Source organism: Lynx rufus, unplaced genomic scaffold (genome assembly GCF_022079265.1).
Source record: "Lynx rufus isolate CCGP_SWC_20201006 ecotype Redwood Valley unplaced genomic scaffold, mLynRuf1.p SCAF_5, whole genome shotgun sequence".
NCBI classification, from domain to species: Eukaryota; Metazoa; Chordata; class Mammalia; order Carnivora; family Felidae; genus Lynx; species Lynx rufus.
Window position 1 is genome coordinate 111,404,300 of NW_025814867.1, and position 14,313 is coordinate 111,418,612.

Genomic DNA, 14,313 nt, shown 5'->3' on the forward strand with positions numbered 1-14,313 from the left:
AAAAACTATGTAGTGAAAATGAGAGTTATTTAAGTTATTAAGAAAACAAAATTAACTTGCACTATTCATGGCCTAGAAACAATGGGAACCCAGTAACTTTCCAGCAACTAAGCCTACAATGACCATCATCCCAAACCACATTGTCTTCACCAAAGCATACCAGTATAGCTTAAAACAAGCTGTACCATATTGTGTTCCATACCAATTGGTTTATGAGGTACATTTAAGTTCTAAGTAATCTGTGGTGCTCATTAAAAATTCACATGCCCATACCCTACTCCTAGACAATCAGAGTCAGGAGGTTCTAAAATGGGATGCAGACATCTGCAGTGTTTTAAAAAAAACCCCTACAGGTGGTTTTGATGAACACCTAGAAAATGCTGGGGCCATGAAGCCCTGGCCCTTCACAGTGTTGGACTTCCCACACCCAGGCAAGACAGGGTTCCAGTGAAAAAAAAAACTTCTTTTTTTATTTTTAAGTAATCTCTATCGATACTCAATGAGGGGCTCAAAATTACAACCCTGAGATCAAGAGTCACATGCTCCACTGAGCAAGCCAGCAAGGCACCCCAAAACTTAAAGCTTACTTCTAAAGGAGGTTCAACTATGGCAGTGTCTTTCAAAGTGTGGCAGGCTGACCACCTGCATCAGATGAATCACTGAGAGTGTACTAAAAATGTGGATGTCCGGGGGCACCTGGGTGGCTCAGTTGGTTAAGCATCCAACTCTTGATTTTGGCTCAGGTCATGATCTCACAGTTCATCAGATGCAGCCCCGCATGGGGCTCTGAGCTCACAATGCAAAGCCTGCTTGGGATTCTCTCTCTCCCTCTTTGCCCCTCCCCCTATTCATGCGCCTGCATGCACGTGCACAAAAGCACACACTCTCTCATTCTCTCAAAATAAATAAATAATTTTTAAAAATGTGGATGTCTGGGCACATCAACAGACAAATGAATTACAATTTCTAGGGGTAAGGCCCAGGAATCAACAATTTAAATGGGATTCCAACATAGATTTTTGTACACTAAGTAGGAGAACCAATCTAAATCTTGATAAAGCTAAAGGATATCACAGAAACCTATCTTGGAAAGACTATTAATGCTATGGCAACAAGATCAGCCAACTTGAATTAGTCCATCACTCATTTCAGTTGCAGCTGCCACTGCTTGTTCATGGTTTGGACAATATGGTTGATGTTCACATAGTATTCTGATTTCTGAAATGTTTCCTTCCTTTTTTATCTCTTAATATAACTTGGTGTTGTTTTCTCCTAGTTGTACACTTATTATAGAAAATGTAGAGAATACAGAAAATAGAAGAAAAATAAAAAGCACCTATAACTCCACTAACCAGAATTACCCCCTAACAGCACTGGTATATTTTCTCCTAGTATTTTCTCTTCAAACATAGAGTTCAAACATGTATATAGTTTTTAATCTGTCGCAAACTATGAGTCTGGAGTTCTCTCTTGTCTAGCAAGACAGTGGATGCAGAATTGAATACGAGAGAGGCTAATGTCTGGGAGGAGATAAGAGCCACGAACAAGGGTTTTTCATGTCCTTATTTATTGAGCTCAAAAGATATTACCTATGTGGTGAACATAAAGAAAACAAGATCTTACACATGTGAACATGGAGAAAACAATCAGACAGTACTCATTAACTTGCGTAATAAGCAAAGGGTCTAGGGGGCAAGTGGAGGTTGTGATCTAAGTACAATAGTATAATGGCATCAGATGAAAAGTAATTTCCTGCAGGTGATATAACAAGTTACTTGTGATCCCATTACAATAATTCGCTAGCTAACCCCAAGAGCTTTTGCCCCTTGGTGGCAGCTTTCCGCCCTAAGCTTTTTCCTAAGCCTTTTATCTGGATTAGAAAAGTTCTACTTATGTATGTAAGTAGAACCTATTCCCCCACATTAATCCTGTTTTTAACATTTCTGAATAAACATTTTCCTATATCTTCAAAAGCATCATCATTATTTAAAGATAGTATAATACTTTCACGTGATTATAATGTAATAAATAGTGTAAACTTTTGTTATAAATAATGCACAAATGAATAGCCTTGCTATTTATAATGCATCTGTAATTCATCTCTGATTATTTCCTAAAAAAGATTCCTAGCAATAAAATGAGTGAGTCACAGGATGTCAGTTTTAGGGATCTTGATACATGCTACCAAACTACTATCCCAGTCATTGCTGAGGCCACCCATCTCACCAAATCCTTACTGGGCACTGAGTTTTATTATTTAAAAAACAAACAAACAAACAAACAAACAAACAAACAAGATTCTGCCTATTTGAGAGGTAAAAATACTGAGTGAGTATTCTGGCACTGGAGACCATGAGGACAGGATGAAAGGAAGGAATACGAATACCATTTACAAAATGAGGAGAGTGATATCAGAGTATTAGCATATCTTTGCTATGTTTAGGATTAAGTATCAAAAAAATGTCAATAAGATGGGGCACCTGGGTGGCAAAGTTGCTTAAGTGTCTGACTCTTGACTTAAGCTTAAGTCATGATCTCCCGGTTTATAGGATCAAGGCTGGCATCGGCCTCTGCAATGACAGAGCAGAGCCTGCTTGGGATTCTCTCCTTCTCTTTCTGCTCCACCACTTCTTGTGCACTCTCTCGTGTGCTCTCTCTCTCTCTCAAAATAAATATATAAACTTAAAAAACCATAAAAGTAATTTTTTTTAAATGTTAGTAAGAACACAGGTGCAAAAACTCTTCTAGCAGCTAGGCATACAGAAGATTGACTAAATGTACCAAAAGAAAGCATATGAAGCATATTCACCATATAGTTATCCTTAATTGAAGGATTCATATTTTTAGCTAAGTCCATGTAATGTTTATTTGAAAATCTAAATATGGTTGCTATAAAAGTTAGACGGCATTTCAAGTAAGTAAATGTTTATACAAAACAAAAAGACTTTACTGTACTTTACCAGTATAATAAAAACATGGAAACAAATTTCTATAGAATGGAAAACAATATAAGAAGGATTCCCATAAAATCAGTATTAGAAATCTATGATGAAACCGCAATGCCTTTTAAAAGATTTATATATTTTTTAACTTTTAAAAATATTTATTTATTTTGAGAGAGACAGAGAGAGAGAGAGACAGTGTGCATGAGCAAGCAAGGGGCAGAGAGAGACTGGGACAGGGGATCTGAAGTGAGGTTTGTGCTGACAGCAGAAAGCCTGATGCGGTGTTTGAACTCACAAACCATGCGATCATGACCTGAGCGAAGTCGTACGCTTAACCAACTGAGCCACCCAGACATCCCTAAAAGATTTATATTTTTTAGCTCATAGTAAAGAAAGGATGATGCAACCAAAGAGGGAGAAAATAATCATCATCACCAAATATGGATTACAATGGGAGAACTACAGTTAGCTGAGATATTTTTCCCATCTTTTTTACAAGTATTTTTATCCAAGAGTATTTTTCCCTAATAGATGAAAATAAGAGTATATCTCTGAGTATGAACTCAATCAAGCCTTTACTCTTTCACACTCCACAACTCACTCTCCCACTCAAGATCATTCAACATATCTGTGACTCTTCCCTCACTCCTTATATATTAACAGAGAACAAATATTAATACAATTCTACTTCCACAATGTGTCTTCCCCCAGACTTTGTCCTTCCTATCCACTCCATACCACCCCCTTCCCCCAACACATAGAGTTTGTAGAATCACATACAATTTTCCCTATCTAGGCCCAGTCTATGGTCCGATTTTGCCTGTCGAATACAACCTAATTTGAAGTCACTCCATTTCTCAACTGGGCCCAATTTCCTACCTCAGTGACACTGCCAAAAATATTCTCTCATCCCGGTGCCAAAAGTATTCCTTTACTCTAGAATACCCTCCCATTCCTGCTATTAAAATTACCCTCCCATTCCTGCTTTTAGAGACTCAAGTCAAATGCTACTTTCTTCATGAAGCTCTCTTAGACCCCTCGGTTGAAATTAATATTTCACTGACAATCTCATGACCCTTTGAGATTAATTTGGGCACTACTCTTGCTTATCTCCCACTATACTACGATTGCCAAAAAGCAAGAAACAATCAATTTATCTCTATATTTAGTACCATCTACTATTGAGGGCCTTGCACACAGCACACTCAACACATGCTGGCAGAATTGCTTTAGTAAGTATTTTTCTTCAACTTGACAGTCTTTAATCTGATGTGTCCCCAGAATCTAGTGTTTCCAAAGAAGTCAAATCCCAGGCTGACTCTATGTCCTGTACAATGTCTGGTTCTCCACCAGCTGTACCATTAACTACCTTTTGTTCTTCTGTTTAATTCAAGATCAAGGAGGTATGCAAGCAGAGAATCCCAACACGGATCCCCAAACCAAAATCTACAGGCAACACTAAGCTTTCCCCTAAAGCTCCCCCAGGGCCTATGGATAAGTCCATTCACCACACTGGCTGTGGGAAGCTACACATCATAAGGACTGTCACCTCTAACACTTTCCTCCACATGGGAGGGAAAAGGTAAGTCATACCAATGCACTGTCTGGATACATCCATCTACAGAAATATCTGGAAAGCTAAAATTACCAGTATGAAGGCCAAAGAGGAAAGGCCATCTCTCTAAGAAACGGTGAAGCGGCAAAATGACAAATAATGCATTCACAAGTTGCTGGACCCGGTAAACAGGATCCTAAAAGAGCAGCGCATCTACGATTGTTTTACCTGTAGTGTGTATTTTTATATACACACAAACAGGAGTACATAGCCCAAATTCTTCCAATTCCTCATTCTATTTGTAATCCACTCCAAAGTTGGACCTTTTATCATTACCATGGGGTATGACTGAATTCATTAGAATGGTTCGAAAGTTTTCTGGTGAACTCAGAAGTAACTCTTGCATTTCACAGAACTTTACTGGATATTTTGCTAAGAGGATATGCTAGCAAGAATTCCTAATCTGCTTCAACTAAGTCAGATTATTTCCATCAAAATGGCAGCACAATTAAAATCATACTTTAAGGTCTAGCACTATGATTTCTTTACAACCAGGAAGAGAAAAAAAAGTGGTAATTCTTAGTTACAAAGAAGAAAGGAACAACAAAAATGAGTAACTATTGAATACATCCTTTGTGTCGGACCTGATAATCACTGGTGTAATATACACACTTGACTACTGGCAGTTAGTCTTCTGTCCATTTTTTCTAGTAAGTTGCCCTTTCTATATATGCCCGGCCATGGAATCACTTTGCTAGACTTATAAGGAAAACCATTTTAAATCGGCATTTCTGCTTTCTAAAGCAATCAGGACATTTAAGAGTCAAAGGTCACCAATACTGAGATCTTTTAGGGAGATACAAATCACTGTCCTGGGTGTTTAAAAAAAGGCAACAATTTATCATCCCATCAGACATTCTTCAATCACATCACTTCCCCAAATCAGTGCTATAGAAAAACACAGTCAACTCAGCAAGACTCAAATTCCAATCCTAATTTTTTACTCATTTGACAATGAGCTTGGCATTCATCGTTGTAGGCCTTGAGTTTCTTGTATGTAAAACAAAAGAGCTGAATAATTCTTTAGGTACCTTGCAGTTCTGATAACCCATGAATACGTCCAACTAAGAATGTTGAATTCCACCAGTCATCTACAAGGCGAGACTCACTCCCCTGGCAGTAGTAAGCTAAAGTAATTCTTTCATCACATTTAAAACTCTCTTACTCAATTAAGAGAAAGGTGTGTATAATTCAGTGTGGACAGAGCAACACAATAATGTTACAAGACAAGGCATTTTAAAAAACATTTATTTTTGAGAGAGACAGAGAGGGAGCTAGAATGAGAGGGGAGAGGCAGAGAGAGAGGGAGACAGAGGATCCGAAGGAGGCTCTGCACTGACAGCAGAGGCTGATGTGGGGCTCGAACTCAGGAACCACAAGATCATGAATTGAGCTGAAGTTGGAAGCTCAACCGACTGAGCCCCCAGATGCCCAGACAAATAACACATTTTTGACATGAGAGACAGAGGTATATTGCACTAAGCGGCAGTCAGGAAAAAAAATTCTATGAAGAGCATGATGCAAGGATCTCTGTGATTCTGCACCAAGAACTGGAGACATGATCCTGGAAGAAATCCTGAAGGACAGTGCTTTAACCTTCTATCCTGGGATGGAGCCAGGAATACCATTGTCCACACTCATCCAGCCAAGCCTGGTTCAATGTGCTCATGTCACTGTACAAACACCCCTGGCCCACTCCAATTTCAATGAGGAGGAACAGGAAATTTGGGTAGCATTGAGCTATGAAATCTAAAGAGAGAGATGATGTGCAGCAGTCCCAGCAGGCAAGTGGCAGAGGGAGAATGCAGAGGAGGTCAGGTGAATTAAAAGCCTAAAGCAGAAAAGCCTAAGTTGAAAAGCAGTAAGAGACTAGTGGAAGGGAGTAGACTACAAAAGAAGGTGATGAATCTCTAACATAAAAATAAGAGAGAAACAGTTCAAAAGGAAGTGCAGAGTAATAACAGGTGGATGTTGCAATGGGAAAATGTGTAGACTGCTTAGTGCCATGCCTGCATTATGCAGGTAATGTTAAGTGAACAGAGAATGAATGAATGAAGGAGAGAAGGGCCATTCAGTCAACATATAAGTGAGAAAATGTGCTAAGAGATGATAATGGTATATGATAGGGTCTGGAAAAGCAATTATGCCAGGTGACATTCAATACTGATAATTATGCTAAAGGAAATAAAAAAACAGATTGAAACTGAACAGATTGAAAAGAAGCATAAAGCAGGAAAAACAAGCACCAGAAATATTCCCAGAAAAGCAAAAGACCCTGGGAACGTTTTTACCTTGTAGAGGAGCACAAAATATGTTGCATGTTGGATATTTCTAAATGGTTTTCTCCTAGGTCAGGAGACTCCTTAAAGTGCCATGCCAACCTGCCATAAATTAAAGAGAAGCAAGAAAAGAAAGACAAGATACTGTACAAAGTACTAAAAAAGAGTTGGAAAATAGTGACACTTCTATGGCAAGCACTAAAATCCTGTATTTAAATGGTAACAGTTCTAATCCAATTAAGACAAAAGTCTTTAAAATAACAAAGTCTATTTCAACAAAAGGATCACAAACCGAAAACCAAGCTAATTTTTTTTAATTTTTTTTATGTTTATTTATTTTTGAGAGAGCGAGGGACAGAGCGTGAATGATGGAGAGGCAGAGAGAGAGGGAGAGGGAGACACAGAATCCGAAGCAGGCTCCAGGCTCCAAGCTGTCAGCACAGAGCCTGATGCAGGGCTCGAACTCATGAAATGCAAGATCATTACCTGAGCTGAAGTCAGACACTAACTGACTGAGCCACCCAGGCACCCCAAACCGTGCTTATTTTACATCAATACGTGACACAATAAAAACGCATAAGCAGCTTACAACTGGGAATACTATTTGGAGTTCAACAAAATGGTGTTTGATCTGTAACACAACTGAAACATGAAGAATCTTGTCTCCTGAACATAATCCTATTTCTGCAGAAATGCGGACCCTCTGAAAAACAATAAAAATAAAAGAATCTATCCTAATATAAATTTTAAGTTAAATTTTTAAAAGAAAGCAGATAAAAACCCAAGTGAATAAAAACAAATCCAATTTGTAACAAGAATTTTAATAACCTGAAACTTTTGTGCTGGAGTCCTTCCTCAGCCTTTCATTTGTTTAGCTTCAGTGATTTCTGAACTAATTCCCTTTTAACTATTTGGAATATAGTATCTGTTTTAATAAGAATGTGACTAATCTAATATATGACTGATAATAATGGACTAAGTAATGGAGTAACTGATGTAAAGTGCAATCCTCTCTGGAATATGTTTCAAATTCCTATTTTAAGGAACATGTGACATACAACTCAGGTTCTGACACTGAATCTGGGGCAGGGGTATGCAAACTGCAGCCCACAAGTCAAATGTGGCCATAAACATCTGTTTATGTATGCCCTGCAAGTTAAGAATAGTTTTTACATTTTCAAATAGTAAAAAAAAAAAAAAAAAAAAAAAGAAGAAGATGAATATTTTACAAGATGTGAAAATTATGTGAAATTCAAATTTCATTGTCCATAGATAAAGTTTTACTGGAACACAGCCACACTCATCTGTTTACATATTTATTATGTATGACTGCTTTTATGCTACAATGGCAGAGTTGAGTAGTTGTGACAGTGACTGCACAGCAAAGCCTAAAATATTTACAATCTGGCTTTTTACAAAGAGGGTTTCTGACCTCTGGTCTAGTGTGATTTAGACTAGCAAGGAACTCAATAAGAGCTTAAATAATTTAATCAACTAATTTTTAAAAGAAATACTAGTAATTTAAGAATTCAATTAAGAATTCTGTGAGAGCTGATGAAAATAGGGAAACTATATTTCAAACTGTTTGTGATATTTAGTAAAATGTATAAAATCTATGAATGCATTAAAGTGTTCAACTAAAGAACATAAGATAAGAACAGGTCAAAGGATTTGTGCCACAAAATACTTTACGGTGTTGTTTTGAATCTGAGAGGGGAAATGGAAGTATTTCTAGGCCTTCCAAATTCCTGGTATTTTTCAAGAGATTCAGAGATAGTTTGCAAAATTATAGAACTACTATGCATGTAATTGGAGAAAGATGTATAAATTTGTATCTTTAAATGCTCACAATTGTTGTCAAGAACCACTTGTTTAATCACTTGTAAGAACCATGGAAATTGTATAGTAAAGTAAAACTAGCCCATGAAGGTTCTCTGTGGGTCCATTTGTTATATAATCTTTAAGTACAGAACATTGATTGTTAATGTAGCACATGCTCTCTTCTCTTTCCTTCCTCTCAGTTTTTAAAATGTATCCTGTCCCTGTTTTTTGCCTTTGAACATTTGTCTTAAAATAATAACACTTGTATTTTGGTTGAACCATATCAATGTATAAATTCCATAATGTAAGCAGATGTTTTACCCTCTAATTCCACCACAGTGTCTAAAATAGGGCCAAGCATGAGAGCTCAATAAATGATTTTGACGTTGATTCTCTGTTGTGTGTTATCAAAATCTACTGCAATTATTCCAAGTCTAAATTCCACATGTGGAAGCAATGTTTTACAACATCTACTCTGCATGGCTGCTTATAGATAAAATTAATACTGTAAAGGTCTAACTTCAGTGTGAGAAGAAGAAAAAAAAATCAAACACTTGAAATATTCAGGTTTAAAAGATCCAAGGTGTTCCCCTACTTCTTCATCTCTTGGAGGAATTCACAGATAAAGCAATGATTTGAAGGCAATGCTATAAAATGGTAATACAACAACAAAAATTACAATGCTCGTTTCAGCATTCTCAAACAAAATGAACAGTCACATTGATTCTAGGTAACAAAAGGAATTACCAGTTTATTATTACTTTTTAATTTTATTTATTTATTTTGAGAGAGAGAGAGCATGAGAGGGGGAGTGGCAGAGAGAAAGGGTGAATCTCAAGCAGTCTCCACACTGTCAGTGCACAGAGCTTGACATGGGGCTCAAACTCACAAAACCATGAGATCATGACCTGAGCCAAAATCAAGGGTCAGACTTAATTGACTGAGCCACCCAAGTGCCCTGAAATTATCAGATTATAAAGCAAAATTCTGTTTTCTCCTTTCAAAACAAAATTTATAAAACTAAATACAAATATGATTAGAATAAAAGGTTAGTAGACACGGTTATACACAAGGATTTTCAATGTATTTTCAGAGAGAACTAGAATCTACCAAATCTGTCAAACGCCTGGGCAAGATTTTGATAATTCTTCCAGTGGATTAAATTTATTTAGATGTGGAACTCCGTGCTGAGGTCTTCAAGATGTGGCTATGAAATGAGTGCTACTCTAGGCACCAGATACTACTGGTACCAGGACCCAGATACTACTCTAGGACCCAGATACTAATGTAGGCACTGAGGATACAGCAAAAAACAAGGTAAACAAATCCCTGCTCACAGGGAGCTCATATTCTAGTGTGGGATCACACCAGAATGTAATAATTTAACAAGAAAATGTAATATACTAACAAATGTAATAATTTAACAAGGAAAATAATAGTTGGTGGTAAGTGCTCTGCTGAGAATTACCGTAACATGATAATGTAATAGAACAACTAGATGGCTACTTCAGACTGGCTGACCAGGAAATGTTTCTCTTTTGGTGATGTCTGAACTGAGGTCTTAATGTTCTAATAAAAGGCCAGTCATCAGAAATACAGGAAGAAAGAAAAAGGAATAGCTATTGCAAAGAGCCAAGACAGAATGAGCTTGGCCTACTGAGGCACAAAATAAAGGCTGGTGTGGGTAGAAGAGCACAAACTAGAGGGGAGTAAGTAGTAGAATATCTTGGCAGATACCAGTCATGTAAGTAACCTGGGTTGTATTGTGTGGGTCAGAGGGAAGCCACTGGAGGGTTTAGGCAGGAATGAGATCTGATCACTCTGGTCACTCTGGCTGCTAATTACAGAACAGTCCATAGAAGGACAAGACAGAAACTGGGAGTCCTGTTAGTTTATTGCAGTGGTTAAGGCGCATGATGACGATAGATAACATGTATTCTGAGGGAGTTAGGAGAAAAATGGAAAAAAAGGGATTTATGATGTCTTAGAGGCAAAGACAAGACTTGATAGATCAGACATGAGGGGTGAAAGAAAAAAATAAATGAATAAATCAGGATATTCTAGGCTTTTGTTTGTGAAATTGGGTAATTGGTAATTTAATTTACTGAGAGAGAAGTCTGAAGAAAAAGCAACTAATTCAGTAGATGGCTTTCATTTTCATTTGACATTGCTATTAAATAAGCAAAGACTTGAAGAAGACAGCCAGGTGTGTGAGTCTTGAGCTCTAGGATCAAGTTAGACTTCCTGGCAAAGATTGTTCTCAAAGCCCAATGATACAACCTACTTATCTGTATCTCTGAGTAGTCAATGTTCTTTAAAAGAATAAACTTTGGGAGAGTAGGAGTTAATAGACACAATTTGATAACGATGCATATAAACAAAAGGGTTTGTAAACTATGAGCCTCTTGTAATTGATAAAGGATTGTTATTTTAGAGATGAGATTCTTACCACTGATAATTAGAATAATTATAAGAAATTTAAGTGCACAGACTGGTTTCAGATTGCCTGCCTATGAATCACAGCCTTCCAACTTAACCAACTAAACAACATTGGAGAAACCACTTAACCACCTAGTGCCTCAATTTCCTCACCTATAAAACAGGGATAATAGTAACTATATCATGGTATACATGTGAAGATTAAATGAGCTAGTACACATAAAGCAGTCAACACAGTATCTGGCACATAAAAACCACTCAACAAATGTAAGTTAGTATTATTATCTATAGTCTCCCTATACTGTATATAGAAGTGTGTTTACACTTGAGTTTTCTAGTTAGATGCTTGGTAAGAAGTAGCACTGAAGATTCAGAATGAGCTAGGGAAGCATATGAAAAGCACTCCTCAAAAAAATAGGGGCTGAGAATTTGGAAAATTTCTAAAATATCCTCTTTAAAAGTAGCTATACATGTGCCAGTCATTCCTAAATCTCTAACTCTAGACCTGACCCAACCCAGGAGCTCCAGACTCATATACTGAGATGCCTGCTGGACACTTGACTTGGTAATTTAATAGGCAAGTTTTGGGGATAAAAAGGGAAAACGATCAATGTTCCCTTCAGTAATTGAACGATCACATGACCAATTCCAACTGCAGAAACTCTTGGCTCTGCTCCTTGAGTCCCAGATCCATGCTGGGAATGACATTCTCAGTTTTCAGCTTCATACTGAGAAAGTGCAGTTTGGTCAACTACATGAAACCTCAGGCGTTTTATCTGTTCACTTTAGCATTAATGTTTGGAAATTATGATTCTAATACATGTACTGTATACTATAAATCACTTCAAATAATTTCTTAAGGTGGGCAGGAAGGAAGGAAATAAGTACAATGAAATAAAATGAAATGTCAGATGCCATTAGATGACTCTTAGGTTCTGTTGTGTGAAGCAGACTGGCTGCACACTCTGCAGCAGAGGCAATTCTCGGTTGTCTTATTCTGGGCCATGACTCCAACCACCAACAATAATGTCAAAAGGATGACATCCCAGGTGGACTAGGACAGTCCCAACAAAATTCTAATAGCATGGCCTGTTGTTCTCAAAAATGTTTAACTGGGTGAGAAACTATACGTCTATCTATATACATGATGACTAAGAACTCTATAGCATCCAGCAGGCATGTGTGCACTTATTCAGCTACCATCTCTCTAACACCAGGTGCTAGGTCCCATGCTGGTCTCCAGTGCAATCCAGGATTCTAGCACAAAAATGGTAAGCCCTGAATAGGCCTTAAGATGTATGCAAAAAGGGTGATAAACAGATCGAGAGCTTCAGTAAAAGCCTCTCAGTTACTTACCACATCTAAGAAGACATGAGACCAGCAAAAATAGTGGATTTCCTTAGACAATAAGTAGATAACTGGATATGTTAGACAGATGTCATCCACAGTGTGTGTCAGTGTTTGGGAATCTGTATATTTGCATAGTTGGCTCTTGGAAAACATGCATAAGAATTCATGTCTGCGAATGTTGAGCTTTTGTTCTAGATGTAGATTATTGAGTGAATGACTAAATGCTTCTTGCTACCATAAGTGTGAATGGAAAACACGTCATAAGGAAATAGGTTTACTTTCATAAGCAAGTAGCAGAGCACACAACGGAATAAAGGCATCATTGCAACTATCTTTTCCTTTCTCTGACTTAAGGCACTATTTCCCCTTTGACCTTCAAAACAAAATATAGTTCACACATTTTAGGATGACCCCATTAATGTAGTAGAATAAGGAAATCTGAGTTGGTTCAGTTGTGATTTCTTCTGATTTAGAAATACAATACAGATTACTTAGGCAAATCACCAATAAAAAATCAAGCAGATCTCAAGGAAGCTTAAATGCTGACTATGCTTAAAAGCAGTTAAGCGTATGCCCCTGAAACGCTTCAAGTCAACAATTTTCAAACCTTAATCATACAACTAGAAGGAATCTGAGGTGCAGGGTGATTCTAACTTACTACCTTGATGGGAATTCTGGCAACCTAGATGACGGAGGCTGCAGCACTTTAAAATTCTAACTAGATCCAATGTTTACAACTGTTGGTTGATTAAAACCCTTAAAAACGTGATCTCTAAGAACCCCTCAATTTACATATCATGATACTGAGGCTCGGCAAAGCCACATAGTAATAGGGGATAAAGTGTGACTTGGAAACTCAGGCACACTTGCATAACTTCATCCCAGACCTCTTCCTCGCTGTATGTTTCCAAGAACATTACTGAACTTTTCTTAGATTCTTATCCATAAAATTGAAAGTAACACTTATCTTTTAAGCATATTATGAAGATTAAATTAATTTGTATTTATGAAAATATCTGGCACATAATAGACACTCAATACACATTAATTTCTTTCCTTCTAAAGGGTGACTAACTTGAGAGACATACAGCTGGTAAGGGGCAAGAGGCAAGGCTAGAACCAAGAAATAGGATCCCCTTCACCACTCAAAAGGAATTCAATTTCTTAACAGACTTCTATACTTAAATCACACCATAAAATACAGCTTTAAACACCTCAGTTGAGGGGGTGGGGGGAAGGGTTATTAAAGTAAATATGGAACACTACAGCCTGCAAAGAAGAGTGTTTGTACCTTTAAGCACAGAACGATATTTCCTAGAAACAAGTTGCAAAAGAGAAAGTTTAATGAAGTATTACACTGGCTACCTTTTTAAGAATGACATCTGCTCAGTCTGTACCTGAGGGATGCCCTTCTGGAAACAATGCTGTAGAACTTTGCATTTTTTAATGGATATTTCACAACACATAATTTCAAAATTAATATTTGCAGCATATATGGATCAAGTGTCAATCATGTACACTGCCCAGTGGACTGTACACATGAATCAGATTTTGGTTTTGTCCTAAAAAATCTTAGAATCTAGTAGAGAAGAGAGGCAGACTTTGGAGAATGATTAAAAAAGGTAACTGTATATTAACCCTTATGGAATCTGAAAAGTTCAAAGTCAGTAACCTGACATCTTTAGGTCTCATGTTCCTCTTCTATAAAATGGTTGAGTTCACAGGATGATCTCTATCTAAACCTCCTTCAGGGTCTAACAGTCCAAATAACATGATGATGATAGCAAGAAAAAACAGTATATATTTACCTCGCACATATTAGGTGCCAAGTACTGCGCTAAAGTGCACCATTTGTATTATCTTT

The 14,313-nt window shown here is 37.4% G+C and overlaps 2 protein-coding genes across 2 annotated transcripts in view; one reads left to right on the forward strand and one right to left on the reverse strand.

Moving 5' to 3' along the window:
• FILIP1L (filamin A interacting protein 1 like) overlaps positions 1 to 4,829 on the forward strand; it is a 49,451-nt gene extending 44,622 nt beyond the window's left edge. The window contains exon 2 of the mRNA XM_047098583.1: positions 4,340 to 4,829. Coding sequence (XP_046954539.1) covers positions 4,340 to 4,531 — 192 coding nt within the window. The 3' untranslated portion in view covers positions 4,532 to 4,829. The remainder of the gene's footprint in view (positions 1 to 4,339) is intronic.
• CMSS1 (cms1 ribosomal small subunit homolog) overlaps positions 1 to 14,313 on the reverse strand; it is a 387,785-nt gene that overhangs the window by 372,882 nt on the left and 590 nt on the right. The gene's annotated exons all lie outside the window — the stretch shown is intronic.